General features: G+C 42.5%; 2 protein-coding genes across 3 annotated transcripts; one reads left to right on the top strand and one right to left on the bottom strand.

Moving 5' to 3' along the window:
• Positions 1-8,075: 8,075 nt before the first annotated feature.
• fam78ab (family with sequence similarity 78 member Ab) lies at positions 8,076-14,228 on the bottom strand. Of its 2 annotated transcripts, XM_079755847.1 has the most exons (3): positions 13,815-14,228; positions 12,629-12,932; positions 8,076-10,568 (listed from the first exon to the last, which is right to left on the bottom strand). In XM_079755847.1, exons 2-3 carry the CDS (start codon positions 12,889-12,891, stop codon positions 10,043-10,045), a joined length of 789 nt encoding a protein of 262 aa, XP_079611973.1. In that variant the 5' UTR covers positions 12,892-12,932; positions 13,815-14,228; the 3' UTR covers positions 8,076-10,042. The 2 variants fall into 2 exon arrangements, with proteins under 2 accessions (XP_079611973.1, XP_079611972.1); XM_079755846.1 differs by lacking the exon at positions 13,815-14,228 and having other exon boundaries at positions 12,629-13,786.
• Positions 14,229-15,677: 1,449 nt separating this feature from the next.
• LOC307089821 (inactive phospholipid phosphatase 7-like) lies at positions 15,678-20,688 on the top strand (the record flags this gene model as incomplete). Its single annotated transcript, XM_079756254.1, has 2 exons — positions 15,678-16,179; positions 20,275-20,688. The coding sequence occupies 2 exons, from the start codon at positions 15,678-15,680 to the stop codon at positions 20,661-20,663; spliced, it is 891 nt and encodes a 296-aa protein (XP_079612380.1). The 3' UTR covers positions 20,664-20,688.
• Between the last annotated feature and the right edge of the window lie 2,994 nt (positions 20,689-23,682).

The raw sequence follows: 23,682 nt of genomic DNA, 5'->3' as shown, positions 1-23,682 counted from the left end.
TGTAACTCATTAACGTATTAAAGTGAAACTATCTTCGTATTTGAATGCACAAAATACAGAAATTGAGAAATGAACATTTTCTTGTGGATAATCACAAAGCTATGTTTACAACGGCACTGTGCAAAATATACTATTTAACATAACATAATTATTATGAATAAATGTATGTTTATGTTTATCATTCTATTCTGGTTATGGTCTGTGAATGAATCTGTTTACGTGAATATACTTACAAGCCTCAAGACATTGTTTGCAGTCTTTTTATTGTATTGCTATTTGTTACCCATACAAAGAATGGCATATAATTATGAACAATAGTCTGTGTGTCTGTGTGTCCCTCTATGTATTTCTTTCTCTCTCTCTATGTCTCTCCCTCTCAAACCGTTTTTGCTGGCTGAACACGCACCCTTAAACCCCTATTGTCCTCCCCGTAAATCATCCATCCCATTTAGCACGCGTCTACGCACCATGCTTTTTAAAGGTGCCTGGGGCGATATTTCAAAATCATCCCCAAACAAACACACCCCAACACCAATTATATTTGACTTTTGTTCGCCTTCTACAAACAAGTCAATGAAACGATCGATCGCACCAACTTGTCATCATCAAACTACCTCCCTTTTGTGTAAACATTTGGACACCAACCATCACCAACACCCAACACCCAACCCATCACAAACCACAACTCCTCAACAGCCCATAGATTTCTTGGGCGCCCTGACAGAGTAAAGCCGGGCTCTGTATCCTGGATTGCAAAAGCCATTGGAGTTGTAACACGGTACCACCACCACCACAGAGTATTAATAGTCCTGACCTGCTGTGGTACCGTACAAAATAATCACACTGATTACTTGGCCTTACCAACGAGGACAGGTGGTTTTCTTGCAAGATTGTGAGTGTCACACGCACACAAACAAACACAAACACACACGCACACACACACACACATGCACACACACACACACACACACACACACACACACACACGCACACACACACACACATGCACACACACACACACACACACACACACACACACATGCACACAGAAACACACACTAGTGTAAATTTAGCAGTGAGCGTACAGTGAATGAATGTGTGTTAGTGCGAGAGAGTTATTTGGGGTCCAGCAGTCCCACTGTGTCAAGGCAGAACTTGTGGAGGGAGACGGCAATGAACCTGGGCAGGAAACCAGAAATCGAAAGAGGCAGAGTTACGCCCTGTTTCCTGTTTGGTTACCAAAGAAAAACTCACCCACTCAACCTTTGAAGATACTTTTTTGAACAGTTATCTACTGCTGACCAAGTTTGTGTTAACCCAATTACGCGCTCACAGATCCCGCCTCCAGTAACATGATTGGTCCGTAACAAATATGAAGCAAAAGAGAGTGAAACGACCCCATTGACCCAGATTACAGCTCTTCTGTCTGGGAGACTAGAGAAAGAGACAACACAAACAGAAGGTTCTGTTGAAGATGGAGCAAAAAGGACTGAGCTGTAATATAATACGTTTAACAAATTCTCCTATTTTCTGGATTAAGTCGTTGCTCATTTTAAGGTTTCCTTTTGAATTTCATCAGAGGGGTGAAAGGTCAACTTGTAGTGAAGACAATCTCTCCGCTGATTCTTTCTGAGCCCTTGCTGAGCGGAAGAGTTCAGAGTTTGCGGCTCTTAGCATAGCCAGCCTCTCAGCATGGCTCTTAGCTTCCATGCTAGTGCCGGAGATTACTTCCAGCATACCTCCTAAGCACGCTGTGATAGGGAGCTTCTTTAAGCCCTCCCTTGGCCCATTAAGGTCTTCAACAGAGCGGTGCCCAAAAACCCTTTAGAGCTCCCCAGCCAAGGTGGAGTTGGGCCAAGTCCAGTCAACTGAGGTCGGTGTTGTTTTTTTATGAATCCTATATGATAAACTTGTTCTCAAAATCAAGTCAATATACCTATAATTATCATAAAAACATCAAAATATGAGTTGAATTCTACATCTTATGATAATAAAATAAGAATTTACCAATAAAAATATACTTACAAATGGTTGAATGATTACATTTTGTGGGGAGAATATGGTATTAAAAGTAAAGAATATTTCTAATTATTTGCAGATAGAAAGATTGTATATTCTTTACTCAGGCATTGTGTATCAAATATATATAAAAACATATTTTTTGACAGGTACAGAGAATAATAAAATGCTGTATCCAGCCAAAAGCAAAATGTCTGCAGTCATTTTCCCAGCCGCTATGTGATTTGCTGCTTTGCCCTTGAGTGGAGTCTGTCCAAATGTGTAGAAAAAAACAATTTCATACTTAATAACAATGTCAGCCCAACCCCCCTCCTCTCCCAGTCTGAACACCCACAAACCAAAGTCAGTAAATTCTGCTGTGTGGCGTGGTGTTAAAGCATGACTCAGCAGTTTTCCAATGACCAAACATCAATCACATCACGCAGACTTATTACACTGGAGGTCTCTCTGCCCCTGAAGTCCTACAACACAAACACACCGACACCAAAGCACAGCAGCGTGTGCATTTGTGTGAAAAGTGCTCGCAGGCTAAATTAGCAGAACGTAACACAATTGGTACACCTTGCCTTTATTTGATACAGTCTTCAGTCTGAAAACACAACACAGTCTAATCTTGGCTGGCCGAATTTCTGAATGCCCCTCTATGCGCTGATCCCTAGTCCTTTTTAAATAAAATAAATCATATTTTCTTTCTTTGTACTCATTTTCATATTTCTTCTCAGTCTTTCCCTATTATCTTTTTCAAATGCTTTTTGTTAAATGTGCCCTTGTAGTAGCATCCATCCCTGCATTACACCCAGCAGAGTGTGCACTCTGGCACAGAGCAGTACATCACCTGGCATGTTCTTTTGTGTTGCCTGGGCGTCCATGTTCAGCCGTTTCCCTGGAGGTTGTAAATATGAGAGTGGGCCTTTCTGAAAGATCTTTTTTTGTTAACGCAGCGCTGATGAGTATATTTCATGGTGCTCTCAGCTGTGAATGGCTGTTGAACCCTTTCTCCCCAGGGTTAGGAGTATATAACTTCCGAGAGAGAGATGTCCTGGTTTATGTAATTGTGCTAATGTCACGGTTCAGTAGTCGTGACCAAATACTGGAGGTCTGTGTAGGATTCAGAACATATATATTGGATTATCTACTATGATTCACTTTATGATTCATTTTTACATATTCATTCTCCTTTCCTGTCCTGTTAAGATACAGCTTGATGAGAACAAAAAGCTAAAATCTTATTTTTTATCGAGATATACCCAAACTGAATGTTTAAGTATAACTGCCAACTAAAAGCTAGCACAATGATGTGGGCTTGTTACGTTATTACTTTAGAACATTAACATTATTTTGTCAGGTGGGGAATATATTGTCCAGATGTCATTAGGAGCTACTATAAAAAAGTGCCCTAATGTGGTTTAAGTTTAGAAGCGATAAACACTGCAATTATTACATCTTAGCATCAGACAGCCACTGACACCTCAAAACACACACTCTATAATTTTGTTACTCAGTGAAAAAAGCTATCGCAAATGCTTCAAGACAATAACATAGCTGGCCTCTATACAGAGGTGTTTATTTTAACCCAGGCATGGCAATATCCTGTTTCTAACAGCCGTCTCAACAGCTCTGTTAGTAGTGAGCCTCGCTACAACAAGACATTCTCATCATCAGAAGAAGAAAAGAGAACGACTGGACCTGAAAGCAGTGAGCCGTACAGTGAATGTGTGCTAGAGAGAGAGTGATCTGGGATCCAGCAGTTCTACTGTGTCACAGCAGAACTTCTGGGGGTAGACGGCACAGAACCTGGTCAGGAAACCAGAAACTGAAAGGGGCAGGGTTACGCCTGGTTTCCTGTTTTGTTACAAAGATGTTCCATGAAAGAAAAACTCATCCACTCTACCTTTACAGACACTTTTTGTGTAGGTAAAGTTTACAGTTACCGGTTACAGTTTAATACTGCTGGCCAAGTTTGTGTTCGCCAAATTGGCCTGGACTGGACCTGAAAAAGTCGCCCATTATGCGTGTGGACTTATGCACATCAGCTCTCCTCACGTTGCACAAGAAGATGAGTCAGAATCGACACTGAGCAATTAATGCTGATGATTATGTTTTTTTTCAAACGATGAAAGGTCATGTTTAACCTGCATCAGCATCATCCTCACATTAATAATGACCATCATAATGATAAGTAAGTAGTGGTAGGGTTTGTAGTAACTTTAGTTACTAGAGTTACTGTGAGTTTTACAGTTACCATTGCTACAACTGAATCAATGATTTCAGTTGTAGCCAAAATCATTGGCGAAGAGGAAATGTCACTTTCACTTCCTCTTTGAATTTCCACTCAGTTAAAACAATATGTTCCTTTAACCAAGTTTCAATTCCAACCAACACACACACAAACACGCACGTACACATGAATACATGCCCCAATTAACCACAAGCATCTGTTTGCATAATGATTGTGTCCTAAAAGAAGAATAATGACCATGCCGGTGTGTCTATAAGATACCCTTTGTTGATAGTGTCCAATAGGAGTGAACCACACCTATATTATACAACTTCTTAAACACATTGGTGCATCCATTTGTGCACACCCATTCCTGTCACACTAGAGGAATGGTTTTCACGAGTGAGTGACTTCCCAATGCTCATTGTGGTGTTTGACAAAAGCTAACTGTGTGTGTGTGTGTGTCTGTGGGAGTACTGAGATTAAGCCGAGTGTGTCATCTGCAATACTTTATTTGCAGCTTCACTGGCTTCACTTCTCGGGGAAGCAGAATCTGAAAAGACTGTTTAGGCTATGAGACTTTCACTTCAGTGTCTGCTCAACACACATCACGTGAAAGCAACACGCAAACACCCAAAAACCAAACCAATTCACCCAATAGTGATCTCAAGGAGGAGGATGAAGACCATGGATATGATGAAGACAATTATCAGTATGCAAAAGACAATTATGAGATGACAATTATGAGATGACGATGAAGAAAAGGGTGATGATGATGATGAAGACAATGGTGATGATGATGAAGACAATTGGGATGATGATGGTGATGATGATGATGAAGATGATGATGTTGTTGACGATGAGTACATCTGTTATTGACCCCATTTTAACCCCCGACAACTACGCAATGTTCAAATCCCTCACGCTCATCAGAACGTGTCTAGAGTTGTATTGGTAGTGATCAGGCAACACTTGTTTAATATGTGTGTGTGTGTGTGTGTCTGTGTGTCTGTGTGTGTGTGTTTGTGTGCATGAGACACACTGTGATCTCTGTGATGGAATCAGATAGAAGCCGGGCCCTTCCCCCGGAGGTCTCTGCCCCTGATAGAGGACATCCACACAACCTTATTGTGTGTGTGTGTGTGTGTGTGTGTGTGTGTGTGTGTGTGTGTGTGTGTGTGTGTGTGTGTCTCTGTATGCGTGACCCAGTGAGAGCTAACAGGAATCGATTGATAAACTACAGCAGCAGCAAAACAATAGCTCAGTTTCCATGCAACAAAAGGTTTCTATGAATGCAGATTGTTTCAATGGCTTATGAGCGCAATTCATCACAAAACTGTAAATTCACTCTGGGGTACGGCTACTGTGGATTCTCATTCTGCGAGCAGTTAATGTTTAAACGGCCAGCCGTTCTTTAATATGAATGAATTACAAGGTAAACACTCTGTACTTGTAATTCCCGAAGAGCTTGAAACACAAGGTAACTTGAGATAAACCATGATGCATATCACATTTCTAGAGTGTTGTCACGGAAGATTCTGTCGAAGACCACTCTTTCACCTTTCCCTTGACACCCTGTGTGTGAACCCCCCTGCCTCAAACTCACACACATGCACGCACACGCGCGCATGCACACACGTGCATGTGCACACACACACCCACACAAATACACTCTCACTAACACTCTCTCTCTCTCTCTCTCTCACACACACCAACACAAAGTGTCTTAATGTCTCTCTCAGACACACACCTAACATTATTATATATATTAAATATAACATGTAACATTATATTCACACACTGACATATAACAACTCAATTTGTTCTTCAATTCACACACACACACACACACACACACACACACACACACACACACACACACACACACACACACACACACACACACCCACACACACTCACACACACACACACACACACAAAAAAAACACTCTCTCTCTCTGACACATACACACACACTCTCTTTATCTCTCAGACACACATAAACAGGCACACACCAAACATTTACACTGACACGCCCACAAACTTCAACCACGACCTTTGACCCTTGACCTCACTGGCATCTCGGATATCATTTCAGTTTAGCTCTCCTGTTCTGCTCTCGCACAGTGCAGACTCCTTCTAGGGTGTCCCTGTATCTCACTGCAGATCTGATTATTCCAGCACTTCCTACCTCATCTCTCTCTCTCTCTCTCTCTCCCCCCCCCCCCCCCCCCCCTAGTCGCGTCCCACTGGTGGGGCTCCAAGAGGATAGACTTTGCTCTCTACTGTCCCGACGCGCTGACTGCATTACTCACTCTCTCCTGCTCTGTCTCATCCTTACTCTCTCACTCATCCTATCTCTCACTCTTTCTCTTTCTTACACTACCTATGATGCTCTCTCTCTCTCACTCTGTTCTTCTGTTGCTCTGTAACCCTTCCTCTCTCCCACTAAACTTGACTTCCTCCGTCCATAGCTATGTATACATTTTTAATACTTATATTTTTCTTTAAAACTCTTCCTTTATTTTATTCTGAATATGATGGCAGAATATATTTTATATTGTACTATGAAGAAAAAGTCTCCTTTGCGACATGGCCCGATATTCACAAAATAATATAGTATGGTGGCTCTCACTGATTTAACATTGATATTGCTTCCATGATTTATGATGCTGTGTTTTGCTGTTTCATGAAAGCCAATAAAAAGCCTTAATGACAAAATCCAGCCAACCCCTACCTCATCTGCATTCCCCATATTTGAGCTTTTAGGCTCGAGCCTCTTGTAGATAAATGGTTCACTGGTCATCCTTTCAATTATGGGGGCTATTCAGCCTGTAAAGCTGTGTCTGTGTGTCTGTGTGTGTGGATGTGTGTCTAAGGGAGAAAGCCGCATTTTCCTTTATGAGTGTGCCTGTGTGCGCACCCATTTCCATGTGTCTGTGTGCAAGGGTTGGTGTGTTTGTTTGTGTACGCTTGACTGTATGTGGTTATTTGTGTGTGTGTGCCCGTGCCTGTCAGTATCTGATTCTGTGTGTATGCATGCATGTGACTATCTATGTGTTTATGTGTATGTATGTGTGTGTGCACACGTGCCTGTCCAAATGTTTGTGTTTGTTCGTGCACGCGCCTGTCCAAATGTGTGTATACGTGCGTGCACATGCCTGTCCAATTGTGCATTGGTGTGTCTGTGCTTGCACATCCCTGTCCAAATGTGTGTGTGTGTGTGAGTGTGTGTGTGTGTGTGCGTGCACGTGTGCATGAGCTCGTAAAACCCCCCCTGGTTCCTCCAGTGTGAGGACTGGCGTGGCCCAGAAGTGGGTCATCTATATGCCAGCCGGGCAGCAGCCAGGATTAGACCTGAATGCCGCCACCCCTTCAGCCACCACCACAACACACGCTGAGGGAAGACGCGGAGCATGGAGAGTGGGGGAGAGAGGGGAGGGTTGACTGGCAAGTCACGACTGTCAAAGAATAATGAGTTGGAATTAGGTTGCACATATACCCCGTTTTTTGTTTTTAAATTGACGCGGTACAGAGAAAGGGGATGTTGAGGCAGTGATGTTTAGAATGGTTTGATTTTTTTCATTATCATTTTTGATTCATTGGACTTTTTGTGTGTTCACAGAAGAGGGGATTGAATGGGTTTTGGAAATGAGGGAAGGCGGTGGTGTTGCACAGGGTCGATATATTCCTGACAGGCAGTGCGAAGGAGAAATAAGAGTAGTAGAGACAATAAGGGTTGTTATCGCACACATTTGAACCAGCCTAATTTAAAATCGGACTTGAAAGAGGAAACAAAGAGAGATGTTCTGTATTTTTTCCTTTCCAAAAGGGGTGAGGTACCGTCTTTATTCACGAGGAGCACAGTAATCTCTTCCAGCTGCCACCGTCAATAATAAGTTATGATCCGTAACTTAATTGATCAGATGAATGGGTTGTTCGACAAAGCCCTGTCCACTTCACAACAGTGGATAGAAAGGAAGACATGATGAGGAAAAACACAGTGGAGGGCGACATTGTGTGGGATTCTTTGTTTCTCTGTCATTATGATCAGCCACTTCATTGATCTGCCCAGTAACAAGAAGCCCTGAGATGAAGTGTTAAAACCATGAATCAAATGGAGATTTTTTTCTTTGCATTTCTCCCCACTTAAAGCTAGTAGGTTTGTTTATCCCCTCCTGAAAATAGCAGAGCCATGTTGTGCTATATGTATCCAAGTGTTTATTGCTGAAGCTACTCTGTGTGCATCTATATTTGTATGTGAGGGCTGTGTGACACGCGTTGTATCTAACCCCCCCACCACGCTCCAGATTGTACGGCTGGACTTCATGTGAATGAACCTGTGGACTGCTTTTTGTACGGCTGCGTCTGCCCGGGCAGACGGCGGGAGATTCCATGTGTGAGGCAAACAACAGCAAAAGATTTATAATAAATAAGATTGCATTAGAATTCTGAACCAAGGGTCCCACGCGGTCGCCAGGTGGTCCGTAACTAAATCCAAACATGTCAGCACCAAACGTCCTGGGAAAGAATCGGGCTTGATGAGCAAAATACTGCATTGCACTTAGTTTAAGGCAAAAAACGTTTGCAGTGGAAAGCATTTTTTTTAACGTAAGGCAGCATGGATAGAATGTCTTGCAGTTGAAAACAACATGAAATAGCACTTCATACAGTTTGTTTTCAGCCGCGTGGAGCACACAATAGTGGCGCTAAACAATGACAAACACAGATGAATGCACTCTTTCCCAGCCCCATAAATAGAAATACAATTGGTATTCATGAATATTTTTACATATATAAATGTAACATTATATTCACACACTGACATGTAACAACTCAATTTGTTCTTCAATTCACACACACACACACACACACACGCACACACACTCACGTTCCTTGACCCAAAACAAGAATATAAAAGAAAAAAAGGAAACAAATTTTGCATCTGTTTTCCAGTTTTTTGCGATGAGTTCGTTTAGCACAGTGAGACCCGACCTCAGTTGAGGGTAGAATGGTTGCAGGTGTTTAGACCTAGTTTTGAAAACGGAAAAGTTTCAGTAGCACTTGAACGCAATAAAAACATAAGTTTCTAAAATAACTGGTCGGCTGTTTCCCAGCATTTTGTCCTCGTTTTAATTCCACCTCTCTCTTGTTCTCTGGCTCTGTCTCTAATCTGTGAAAAGATTCTGAAGAGGAAAGACTTTCAGGTGGGAAACTTCAAAACGAAAAATATAAAAAAAATAGGAGATGACTTAACTTCATAGGGATTCAAGGCCAGCCCGGTTCACCGGATGAGTCAAATGGATCGGTCCGTTCAAAATGGATCGGTCCGTTCAAAATGGATCGGTTCATTTCCAAGTGGAACTTCCCGTTCAAAACGACCGCTCCGTTTATTAAATGGATCAGTCCGTTCAAAAAGCATCAGCCCATTCAAAACGGATCAGCCCATTAAAAGTGGACCGGCCCGTTTCAAATGGACCAGCCCGTTCAAAATGGATCAGCCCATTAAAAGTGGACCAGGCCTTTTCAAATGGACCAGCCCGTTCAAAATGGATCAGCCTGTTAAAAGTGGACCAGCCCTTTCCAAATGGACCAGCCCTTTCAAAACGACTCAGCCCATTCAAAACGGATCGGCCTGTTCAAAATGGACCAGCCCGTTCAAACCAACCGCTCCGTTCCAACGACGGACCGGTCCATTCAAACGTATCGGTCAGTTCAAAATGGACCAGTTCATTTCAAAATCCACCAATCCGTTGCAAAAACGCTCCGACCATCGCCCCCCCCTCCCCAGGAGAGGATCCCTCCTCAGTACCTGGGCGGGATGACCACCACGCCCTGCCCCGACTTTGGCCGCCACATCAGCACCTGGGCGTCGTTGGCGTTGGGCTTGACCATGGCGTCGTGCGAGATGGGCTCGTTCTTGAGCAGCACGCGGGGCTGCTCCTGGGCCACGGGCTCCCTCAGCGCCGCCCTCTGGCCCAGCGGCTTCTCGGGGCTCACCTGGATGTGCAGCTTCATCCTCCAGCGCACCGTCTGCAGCACCAGCGTCTCGTCCGTGGCCTGGTTGATGGCCACCAGCCACGTGGTGAAGCTCTGGTCCCGGCGGATGCTGGTGAGCTGGGGCACGTTGCTGTCGCTGACCGGCACGCCCCACGTCACGCTGGGGTAGAAGTTGTCGTTCATGCTGACGCTGAACTTGCTGTCCTTCTTGGTGGGGCCCACCACCGTGCAGGTCTCCGTGGTGTTGCCGTACCAGGGGTAGTTGACGCCGTCCGAGTCGCTGATGGCCTCGATCTTGCCGTCGCGGAGGTCGGGGAGCTCCCAGCTCGACCTTGAGGAGACAGAGAGTGGGGGGATTATGATGAGGGGGGTTTTGTGAATGGATGGTCTGGTTAAAGCTTGTTTTCCTTGAAGGGCTTTTAAAGTGAAGGAGCCTGTGTGTGTGTGTGTGTGTGTGTGTGTGTGTGTGTGTGTGTGTGTATTAATGTGTGTGTGTGTGAGGGGATCTCCTGGCTTTCAGTCACTGTGAGAGCAGTGAGTCAGCAGAGCAAACACAGACACACACACACACACACACACACACACGTACATACACACACACACACACAAACACACACAATCTCACACACACATACACACACACACACATTGTACTGTATTACAGGAAATGTGTTTCAGCAGCTAATTAATTGGCTGTATAACTGCCATATATAGATCGGTAACGACACTAATAATTGTTATAGTTTGTATATAATGTTATAACCAGTTCTAAATCATTTATTGGTGTATAACACAACCGACTATTTGTAGAGGTGAATTTAATATAGGAATGTATTTTGCTATCTTTCAGCAAAACACATATTTACAATTCATTTCCAAAAACATCAACAGCTATATAAATGTCACCATTTTCCTATTTTGTATATCCAGATGGGCTTTGGATTCAGTCGATCTTTAGAAGAATTGTGTGTGTGTGTGTGTGTGTGTGTGTGTGTGTGTGTGTGTGTGTGTGTGTGTGTGTGTGTGTGTGTGTGTGTGTGTGTGTACCGGTATGCATATAACACAATACAAAAAATATGAACACATAAGTATGTAGTTTAAGTAATGCAAGTGACATATCACAGTGCAATGAGTAACTGACTAATTGAAAAATTGAAAAAATACCATATATACATATTCTGGCCAACTTCATTATTGATTAATAATTTATTAAAATCCAAAATACCATTAACACAATACATATATATTTCTCACTTAACTTCTTTCTACTTCTCTCTCTACTACTCTCTCTATCTCTGCTTCTCCTTCTCTGTACTTTTGCAGGAGGGGTGGAGCTGGTGTGGAGGGGACTGGAAGAGTTAATCTTGGGTCTGCAAACATCTTCCGCTGCAGCCGGTTCAGATAAACCCCAAAGGCTAGCATGCGCTAATAATATAGATACAGGAAGCAGCAAAACAGCAGCTTACAGACGCAACCATGTCATCCCTATAGTTGGACGGACTCAAATGTAGTGATGGTTGTTCATGGACTAAAGAGTTTACAGTCATTCTTTCGTATTTAAGATTTGTTTTAAAACTAGTATTGGATGTGGTCTATGTAACCAACAGTTTGCCTCTACTGTAGGGAGGAAAACTGACTTTTATTACTCTATAACCCCCTCTAACTTTATTAAGTTATACATTATAAGGAAAACATGAAACACAACATGCACCTGGACATGTCAAACCCAGTAAATCTCACAATGTATTGCAAGTTTGAATATTCCTTCCTATCTCTTGCACAACAACTCGTTCTCCTTTCTTGAAAGTGTGAGTGTGTGTGCTCATTCACATTCATAGGCAGAGCGGTGTGTTTTATCTTTCCGTAACAGACCCTTAATACATAGAAAGCATTGGCCTTTATTAATAAAATAATTAATTAATTTGCACATTTTTATATGCACACCAAAGCAATATGTCTTTAGAAAGTAGGTCTGATTCCTGTATTTTTATTACTTTTAATAATTACTGTCTCAAGTATAAAGGTCTGCCACTCCCAGAAAATTGTCTGATTTCCTCATGTCGTAAAGCCACAATAACATTTCAACCCTACAGTATCCGAGACATTCATCTCCTGCTCACGACCCCAACAAGAGAGGGATATCTACAAAAATAGGCTATATATAGCTTACACTATAAACCATATATAATAAACTGGGTGCTCTGATTATGACTTTGTCTAGATCAAATAGATGAATAGATACATCAATGTGACAGAGAGAAAGCTCAGAGTTAAACAGCGCCTGAGGAGAACACATATTATTCAGAAAAGCGTTCGTCAGTGAACCGCTTATCAACAGAAATCCAAAGAGCAAACGATGCAGATCCTCGGCTAGCAGCGAGCCCTACTTACATCCCCTTGTTCCCGTACGTGTTGTAGAACTCCATGTGGTTGCACGCCTGGATCCAGCCGACGGTCCACGTCTCTTTGCCGGCCACGGGGGGCACCTGCACCCGCGCGAACGCTCGGAAGTGAGGCGTCCTGTACCGCAGCACGACGCTGGAGGACTCATCGATGCTCGTGGGATTGGGGTCGATTGACGAGTTCACCTCCAGCACCACGACGCTGTCTCGGAAGCTTTTGGGTTTACACCTGATGCTCTGGATGCAGCCCATCGCATTGAATACCACCACAGTCCACAACAACGTCCAGAGGTCTGGGGGGGAAAGATGCATGGACACAACAGCGAAACAAAAAAGAAAAAACTAAAATCACGACAGTTGGATCAACATAGTAGGAGTAGTAGTTGGTCTAATCCAAAATATAGGCATAGAAAGTCAAAATGCGGGTTCGTTGTCTGCCATGCACGTGCCAGCACAACTCCATCCAGTGCTACTGTCGAAAAATAAAATAAAAATAAATAGTTGTCTTCCCATTCACGGGCACATGCTTTAACGCTGAATAAAAACGGAACTCCATCAATGCAAAAAAAAAAAAAAAAGCGCTTACGCAACCACGTGCTGTTTCCGTGTCTCGCTCGAGGTCGATTGACAGTTATCGACTCCTCGCTGTTTCCTGTACTCTGCTACTGCACCCACGGGCGCAGGGAGTCGCTCGACCTTTGACTGAGTGCATCTCTTCTGGTCGTCGCAGACGATGGCGAATTCGCAAACCCAACTTGGGTTTGCGTTATGGGTGTGATAACCGGGTTAGTAGGCTAGTTTGTGAGTATAGTTGTGTGCTAAAAACACCACCCAATAAAAATAGTGCCGCTGCATCGCCAGACTGTTTCAGACCGAGCTTAACTTCCAAAAGTGTCGTGCCATGATAAGGTCAGTGTGCCCCACACAGCGCCTTGTGGGACATTGGTGTCCGTTAAAACGTGCACTTGTTTTTGGATAATGGATGATTTAGAAAGACGTTGGTGTATGCTTGCACTAAAAGAGGCTACATTCCTTGGAATATGCAGTATTCTGAACAAAAAGGGGTAGCTCTATGGATCAATTCAAATCCCCCCGTTTTTCTTTTATCTATTACATTGCTAATTTAAGACATGGTGCAGAAGCAGAATCAGCAATACATAAATCAGCAATTTTACCAGATTGAAACCCGACTCAACACAGTGAGCCTGATACAGTTCCTCGGACTTTGCGTGTGTGGTCAGAGAGGTAATTCCATTATCTCCCGACACACGTCCCCTCTGTCAGTGGACGGCAGCTCTCTCATTCCTCCGCTTCACACATGCCGCTCTTCAACACGCATGTCGGGTTGAACCTTGTCGCCCAGTCAAATCCAAAGGCAACCTAGGTCAACTTTTAGTCCCTATAATAAATTGACATTTAAAAAAAAAAAAGCGTCCTTCTTTAGATGTATGCAAACGGTCACATCGTTTGACTTAAACGCGTGCCCCCGGAGTTCCGCCGTCGCGGGTCAATTTATCCTGAATTCCGACACCAACGGATATGTCCCCGTGCACGTCCCATCACCACGTCCGCGGCAGGTTCACCCTCCCGCACTGCTCGCTCTCTCGGCTGCCTGGACAGCGCAAGCTGCTTTATAAGTACATCTGAGACGAGACTTCCGTTCAAAGACCCGGTGCCTGATGGGAATTGTAGTGCGCTATTGATTCCGTATCGAATCGATCTTTTTTTAATTCTATTTTTTATATTGTATGGAGTGATAGCAGGTTAGTACGATAATCAACTGTCATTCAAAGATGGGCTGGGATCTAGGCACTGACGTGGGAAAATAACGACATTTCGGCTGAGTAGGCTAGTCCATAGGCCTACTATTGACTATCTATAATATAAAATAGCCTAACTGATGAATTGGTCTAAATCATATAGCTGTGGAAGCAGATACAAAATCAAGCACATTTTAATGAACTACAGTTTATCATTAAGTAGGTTTGCCTAGTTGCAGCTAGGCCTACTCACTGGTATGGCGGTGAGCTATTAAAATATATCTATTTTTTTAAAACATTTGAAATAGTTTTATTTTCCATTATTGTTTTGTTTGACACTCAATCACATTAAAGGGGGGAATACTTGATATATTTTTTCTCTAAACTTGGGTTGCCAGATGCGCGAGACAGAAACAAGCAGAGCGCGCGCTCCTGCCGTGTTGCTGTGCGTTTAAGCACCTTGGAGAACTCCCCGTCCGGAACAGCGCAAAAACAGAGGATCCACATCCCCTACGTCATATCTAGCGGTAGCTAGCCCTACACAGGTGGTGCACAGTCACTGGAGGAGAAAGAAACGTCCTACTCCCCGGATACTTGTAACCGCATATGTCTCTTTTCTTTTTTGCTTGTGTAGGACTATATCCGTCCACGGGCTAAAAGTGGCTCATGCCGCCTAGGATTCCGCGGATGCCGAGATGCACGCAGAACCCGCGTGAGACATCCAAGTAATGATGGCGTACGGGCCGTTCTCACCCATCGTCTGGTAAATCAGTTCGCAGTCGCCCATTTCCTGCACAATAAATAACACCACATGAGTTGTTTTTGTCAGGTTAAGATGTAGGTTGATGATCGACGCTACAGCAGCGGACCGGTTAGGCTAGCTGGCCTAAAGCAGCGGTTAGATGTGGGTCGTTGTGTTATTATTGTGGCGCGCGACGTTATGGAATAACAACAATGTTCTTATATTGTGATTTTGTTTCCACGCTCTAGACCCTGTTTTGCTGGATTGGCGGAGGCAAATGCCCATCACCCCTCTCTCTCTCCCTTTTTCTCTCTTTGCCTGCACGGGTCGCGGTGTATAAACAGCATGGCTAACGCGCATTCCAATCAGTCTAAATATATCCATTAGAGAGCTACAGCAAGGACGAGCTGGTGGGCTACAATCGTGATCCTTCCTGCGACAACTTGTCATCTGTGATCTCTCTTATACTTAAAACGCCTTGAAAACACATTGTCAACAATAGGCGTTGGTGGAATCTCTCTGGACCCGAGGCCGACATGCCCTCCTCAAGCAACAGCGTGAGATCTCGGACGCGGGACCGCAACAATGTGCTGGGCAGACCCGAGTTCATGTCCCTGAACCAGCCCATGCGGGCCGGTGCGCCCGCCGCCGAGAACCGAGCCAGCTCCAGGAGGCTGTCGCAGATCAAGCCCCAGAGCAGTCAGTCGAACGAAGAGCCCGCCGACACCGCCGGCGTCAACAATAACAACAAGGACAAGGACAAAAAGGAGCCCGGCAAAATGCCCGAGGAAGACTGCATGCTGCTGAACCCCTCCTTCAAGGGGATAGCCATGAACGCGCTGCTAGCCATCGACATCAGCCTATCCAAGCGCATGGGGGTCTGCGCCTACACCTCGTCTTCCTGGGGGGGCTGCCGCTCCATGGTCGCCCTGCTCGAGCTCACCGGCTTCGGCATCACGTGGATCATTGGCACTATCGTGTGTCTCACGAGGAGTAACACGCTGGCCGGACAGGAGGTTCTGGTCAACCTGCTACTGGGTAGGCTAAATTCGATTCCACTTGTTGCTTACTGCACTTGTGCAATTTCAAAACCCACACATTCTAAGCTGTGCCACCTGTTTGTGGGTTAGCTCCCATGGAACAAAGTGAATTCTTTCTGTGGTTTGACCAGATTTATTTTACATAATAATGACTTTTTGTATTATTAGTTTTGTCATTAATATTAGTGCATTACTTGACTCCTTTGCCATCATGATGCATTTTGTTTAGAAGTTGGCTATTGTTTTACCTTTAACTACAAAAAACATAAACATAACTCAACAAAATTGACCTTGGCCTATACCTGGTGACCACCAGCAAATACTAACCTATAAGAACTTCATCCCTTGCCCCTCACCGATCAGAACGACAACAACCCCCTTCACTGAACAGGTGTGATGCTAAAGTCACCATATTCAGAATGAATGCATGAATAAACATTCCTGGGTCCGGATGTTAAAGAAATTGAAGGTGACTGAAAGTGACTTATTAAGTCATATATGAGTCATATATCATTAAGTCATAACATGTGCTATCACATAATTACAACATGAAAAAAATGCCATGCAAGAAAATACTTGGTTTCCTATTCCTTGTTTGAACTTGCATTTATTGTGAATCACATAATATATATATATATATAGTGAGTGTGTGTGTGTGTATATATATATACATATACAGTGGGGCAAAAAAGTATTTAGTCAGCCACCAATTGTGCAAGTTCTCCCACTTAAAAAGATGAGAGAGGCCTGTCATTTTCATCATAGGTATACCTCAGCTATGAGAGACAAAATGAAAAAAAAAAATCCAGAAAATCACATTGTCTGATTTTTAAAGAATTTATTTGCAAATTATGGTGGAAAATAAGTATTTGGTCAATAACAAAAGGTCATCTCAATACTTTGTTACATGCCCTTTGTTGGCAATGACAGAGGTCAAACGTTTTCTGTAAGTCTTTACAAGGTTTTCACACACTGCTGCTGGTATTTTGGCCCATTCCTCCAGGCAGATCTCCTCTAGAGCAGTGATGTTTTTGGGCCTTCGCTGGGCAACACAGACTTTCAACTCCCTCCAAAGATTTTCTATGGGGTTGAGATCTGGAGACTGGCTAGGCCACTCCAGGACCTTGAAATGCTTCTTACGAAGCCACTCCTTCGTTGCCCGGGCGGTGTGTTTGGGGTCATTGTCATGTTGAAAGACCCAGCCACGTTTCATCTTCAGTGCCCTTGCTGATGGAAAGAGGTTTTCACTCAAAATCTCACGATACATGGCCCCATTCATTCTTTCCGTCACACGGATCAGACGTCCTGGTCCCTTGGCAGAAAAACAGGCCCAAAGCATGATGTTTCCACCCCCATGCTTCACTGTAGGTATGGTGTTCTTTGGATGCAACTCAGCATTCTTTCTCCTCCAAACACGACGAGTTGAGTTTTTACCAAAAAGTTCTATTTTGGTTTCATCTGACCATATGACATTCTCCCAATCCTGTTCTGGATCATCCAAATGCTCTCTAGCAAACTTCAAACGGGCCCGGACATGCACTGGCTTTAGCAGGGGGACACGTCTGGCACTGCAGGATTTGAGTCCCTGGCGGCGTAGTGTGTTAGTGATGGTAGCCTTTGTTACTTTGGTCCCAGCTCTCTGGAGGTCATTCACTAGGTCCCCCCGTGTGGTTCTGGGATTTTTGTTCTCCGTTCTTGTGATCATTTTGACCCCACAGGGTGAGATCTTGCGTGGAGCCCCAGATCGAGGGAGATTATCAGTGGTCTTGTATGTATTCAATTTCCTAGTAATTGCTCCCACAGTTGATTTCTTCACACCAAGCTGCTTACCTATTGCAGATTCAGACTTCCCAGCCTGGTGCAGGTCTACAATTGTGTTTCTGGTGTCCTTTGACAGCTCTTTGGTCTTGGCCATAGCGGAGTTTGGAGTGTGACTGTTTGTGGTTGTGGACAGGTGTCTTTTATACTGATAAGGAGTTCAAACAGGTGCCATTAATACAGGTAAACAGCCTCTTAAAGAAGAAGAAGTTACAGTTCTGTGACAGCCAGAAATCTTGCTGGTTTGTAGGTGACCAAATACTTATTTTCCACCATAATTTGCAAATAAATTCTTAAAAAATCAGACAATGTAATTTTCTGGATTTTTTTTTTCATTTTGTCTCTCATAGCTGAGGTATACCTATGATGAAAATTACAGGCCTCTCTCGTCTTTTTAAGTGGGAGAACTTGCACAATTGGTGGCTGACTAAATACTTTTTTGCCCCACTGTATATGAACTACCTCTAATCCAGCCAATGCAGAACTCCTTTGAGGTTGTCACTTTCTTAGATATTCTAGTACAACCTGCATAGACTGAAATGTATCAGGTTAGGAACACAGCTCAAAGAAAATGGGGAATAACTGTTGCTAAGGCTTTGGCTTATAAAAGCTGCCATGGCTTGATGTTGATACTTGGCACGTGTGGGCCCAGCTATTCAAAGTACAACATCATCCCCAAGCTGAAATATATTGGGCTCTGGCGCTACAGTATAATGGTTGTGAGTTGACTGATGGAGTAAGGGGGCTATTTAAAACCATCTGGCTAATTTAACAAAAAGCTAAAGCAGTCTGGAACTGCTTAACAGAGCAGGACAGATGGAAATTAAATTAATGGTTGAAACTCAACAATATCAACCAAACCGAACAAGGAAATTCAGTTGGACATTGGATATATTTACTATTACCAAACCAGCATTTTTGGTAATGACAATATAGAGAAATAACCTGATTGTTCTAGGAGCCAGTAATGTTACATTACAACATATTCATTCTAATGATGTTATTTATTTTATTTAACAAATTTACTTTTATCTTGTGACAGTGTTTCTTAATGACTTCCATGTTAAGCGCCTTGGACAAAACTATGTTTAAATATGAATTAAAACCTGTTTTAACCTATCCAGCCAAGCAAGGTTAATTCATATAGTCCTCGTTGGTCTATATGTAGGCCAACAAATATAAACCCATTTGCATTGTTTCTTGTCAAGAGTACAGAGTAAAAACATACAGTCCTGTAAGTTGATGAGGAGTATCTCTGCATCAATAATAAAATAGCGTTACTTGAGGACAGCTTGTTGTTTTCACATTACAGGCCTAAATCCCTCCATGTGAACAAAATAATGACCCTCCAAACATACATACATACATACATACAAGTTGTGTTTCGATGGATGGTTTGGACTGGCCATGTCTTACTCAAGTTGCTTTTTCGGTTTTTCTGTGTGTGTCTTTTTTGAATGGTTCTGGTTCGAGCCCATGAATGATGACTTAATAGTATAATAATAATATGTAAACCATCGCAGTTCAAATGTATGATTATGCTGAAACCACTGACACCATCCTTCATCCCACTTCTGACGTCGAAGTCCAAAAGGCTGAGAAGGGAACATTTAAAATATGAAATATGTTTTATTAACAGGGTAAGTTCTAAAAACATGAAATATCCATAACATATCCCAGAGGGATGTATTCACTTACACCCCTACCGAATATCTTGGCAAGAAATTGGCAAACCCTATATTAATATCAAAGTCAGCTAAAAAAGTTAGCCTTGGAAAGCAGTTGGGGTGTTGTATGAACCCCCACTTTAGGGTTGTTTATACTTCTTCAATGTCCAAAACACAGTAAATTGGCACCGCCGCGGTTATGCGAGAGGCTTCTTTGGCCACGCTAGTGCACAGTAATGGGGTACCCGCTTCGCTACGTAGCCAAGAGGGAAAATAGACTCTCCGGCCATTCGATCAGTGTAGGATAGAAGAAACCGAATAGGTCAAAATGACATGGCTCTGCAATGGATTTCATTTAACCAAATTTTCTGATGAATAATGCACACCCGATAACCCTTTATAACATAAATAGAAGTAAATCACAGATTTCAACTGTCCATCCCTTTTACTAATATGGAGCAAAAAAAGATTGCAATGATCACCTAACACAGAACTACTTTTCTCTCAACTTAGAGTGTATCTCAACACACATCCATTGTTCTTACAACAATCTATGAACGCCCTTTAACCGATCCTTACCCCCCCCCCCCCCCCCCCACTACCTATAGCGCTGCTTCTGGACGTGCTGACCATCGCGGGGGTCCAGCGGCTGGTAAAGCGGCGGGGGCCCTGGGAGATGACCCCCGGCTTCCTGGACTACGTGTCCATGGACATGTACTCTTTCCCGGCGGCGCACGCCAGCCGCGCCGCCATGGTCTCCAAATTCCTGCTGTCCCACCTGGTGCTGGCTGTGCCTCTGCGCATCCTGCTGGTGCTCTGGGCCTTCCTGGTGGGCGTGTCCCGGGTGATGCTGGGCAAGCACCACCTGACTGACATGGTGTGCGGTTTCGTGCTGGGGCTCCTCCACTTCAGCCTGATGGAGAACGTGTGGCTCTCCTCCGGCACCTGCCAGACTCTCATCTCCATCAGCACCTTCAGCTGGGGCCCCTTCAGTTAGACGGCGGGTCGCCCTGGTTAGTTAGTGGCTGCTGTGCACGGAAGCCCTGCTTGGACCGTAAAGGAGCTATTACGGGGGGGTTTGACGCGTAACCTTGTGGTCCTAAGATTGGTAGTCTTGTAGCTTAGCTTTACACCGCAAACGATTCTGTAGCGTGGTTCACACAGCGTGAACGATGCTATTAGACTCAGGTTTTTCAGGGCTGTGAGGCTTTTCCGATGTTTTTTTTTTTAATCCTTTTGTTCCTAAGAATAAATGGAAGACTTTGTAGCGTAGCTTTACGGTGTTAACGTTTCTGTAGCATATTTTACACAATGTAAACTATGCTACGATTCTCTGGGTTTTAAAGCTGCGGTCTACAGTTTACAGTAATGTATTGTATAAAGAGGTGTGTTAAGGTGTGGTTAAGTTCCTCATAAACGCTTCTTTGTCATGCAAAGAGATCCAAAAAGTCATGACATCATTCATAGTACAGTGAATTTCTTTTAAGTTGTGAGTTACTTATCATTTAATCTACCCACATACCTCGAAGCTCATTATAGATTAATTCTGCTAAAGTAACAGTGTATGTATCACTGTTGTATCCTTGTTAAAGTTTTAATCAACATTTTATGAAAGTTGTAAGCTTATGTTTTACTTAAAACAATAAGTACTTTAGATACTTTCGTGCTCTTGGCTGAAAGTCTGTTTTTGCATGAAATACTTTCACTTCTTGTTTCTTCTTTTTCCTGTTTTTATTTTTTTTATTTCCTCTTCTTCTTTGCCTTGTTCCTCAACATATGTGTAGTTAACAACTAAATACAAATTTTAAGGTTAAATATGCTGATAAAATAAGCTATTCTGATATTCAAATGACAAAGGCTTTATTTTCTGTAAGTAAATATGTTAAGTTGTGGTATTACCCACACGCAATGCCTGTCCTTCACATGTGTAACATTTTATTGTTAATATTTGGTTGAAATGTTCTTTATGCAAAAAATATACATCATATTAATGATTCATTGTTTTCTAGATTAAAATGTACTCAAATTTATTTTGGAAAGTTCCCCTCCATGATTTCTAGGTTTAAGGTAATTTAACTTTTTTGCCCTATCTTCCACTCCCATTCTCTATCTCTTCTGCAGTCTATGCATTGGCTTAACAGCTGAACACACCCAGTTTGTACGTGTGGTTAACTGGCTGCTCCACTCAACGACTATAGTGCGTTAGTGGATTTCTGTGGGACTTTCATTGCGCATGGTTTTGATTAGTGTTTTAGAAGTGAATGACTCTGTTTTTTGTAACTGTTCGTTGAAGATTAATGATAGTAGCCTACTTCTATTTCTAACTTTGTATTGAATAACTATGAATCTATAGGCTTAACAGGATATTATTGTAGCAGAATGTTTTATTGAAAAACTTGTCTTATGCATCTGGATGTTTTGTTTGCTACGTAGAGTTTTTATGGAGCGTTTCCCTGTTTTTCTTTTATAATAATTGAGTTTGAGTTGAGTTGATCTTTTAAAATGCCTTCTTTATTATCAATTTTTTTGTATTTGTGCATGCATATAAAATATGTTATTGGCAATCATACGTTTGTTTTTCTTCTTTCTTTTGAATTTGATTTTATGTGTGTGGGTCTGTATATGGATGCTTGATTCTGCATCAGATCACTCATGCTAGCGGTTACATGACACAGGTGGTGATGAGAATGTGAGTTATTTTGAAAGACACAAGTGCACCAAAATTCACTGTTATGGTTGTAGAATCAGCATGATTAGATGATGCATTCTTTGTGTTTTGGGTGCATGAGAAACCAAAAGATTACTAAGATAAATCTGTAGGCCTAGTGCAAAATTCCGAAGAGTTGAGACAAAGGTATACACGTGGTTATTAATAAAGCCTCATCTCCCTCCTTCTGATCACCGACACTTGAAGATGAAGCAAAATTGATCTTAGAATCTGAATGATTATTAAATATCAAATGGGAAAACACAGTCAGGGTCAAGAGTTCAGTTTGATAGTAAGGTTTTGAATTTGTGGAGAAAAAATATATATTTCTTATTTTCTATTGTTCTACAATACTAATGTTTAGTTAATTTGCACCCCATACAAAGTTCTCTAGATGTTATATTTTACTCTTGAAAATTACCTTTCTGAATACATTCCGAAAATGATAAAAATGTTGTCCTCTTAGATGACACCAATGTCTTAACACTAACGTCTGAAACTTAAACTGATTTTTTATCTGCTGCGAGTCTTCAATTCCACCTAGTCTTACCACAAGTCATGTGACAGGACACGGTGTAAAGGCCTACCCTGCAACAGTTCAAACCTCAAACTGACATTGCCTTAAAAGGTGAACTTCCTCAGTATGTCAAACAAATCCTAAGGAGTAGGCCTACATCTCTCAATAAAGCAGAGACACAAAACTTGCAGCAAATATGCATGTTTGGTTGTGGTAATGCAACCACAATTTGACTTTCAAATGACTTCACTATATGTATGTTTGCTTCAAATCTCAAATCTCATTTACTATTTGACTACAGTACACTATAAGAAAAAGCCGGTAAGCTCAGACTAATTTAGCATGCACACACAGACCCTTTTTTTGCCTGGTCATTACCTTTGTGGGAATGATTTATTTTATGTGAGTGTGCTATAGATGAAAACGTCTCTACTGTGGTATGGTACATTTATTCCAGAGGATTGGACAAAAAAATCGTAAATTTGAATCTGGGTTTAGTGCCAGTAGTGTTTAATGTTTTTGGAAGATAGATAAGCCCTGTTAATTAATTGAGTGTTCATCAAGCTTATAATATATTTAATGTTATCCTTATCCAAACTGATGTTTTGTCTTGCCAAAAATACAAAATAATTGAATGTTTTAAAAACATCAGCAAAGTACCACAATCGATTTTCTTCGTTGAACAGTTTTTGTGAGGTATTATATCAACTAACGTGTATATACCGGTGAAGAAAAGAGCAGTTAACGCAGGTGCATCATACAATATAACAAGTGCTCCATCTAGAGGTTAAT

Source organism: Pollachius pollachius (assembly GCF_949987615.1).
Source record: "Pollachius pollachius genome assembly, chromosome: 18".
Classification (NCBI taxonomy): Eukaryota; Metazoa; Chordata; class Actinopteri; order Gadiformes; family Gadidae; genus Pollachius; species Pollachius pollachius.
The sequence above is the reverse complement of the archived record's forward strand: the minus strand, read 5'-3'. Positions and strand labels throughout refer to the sequence as shown.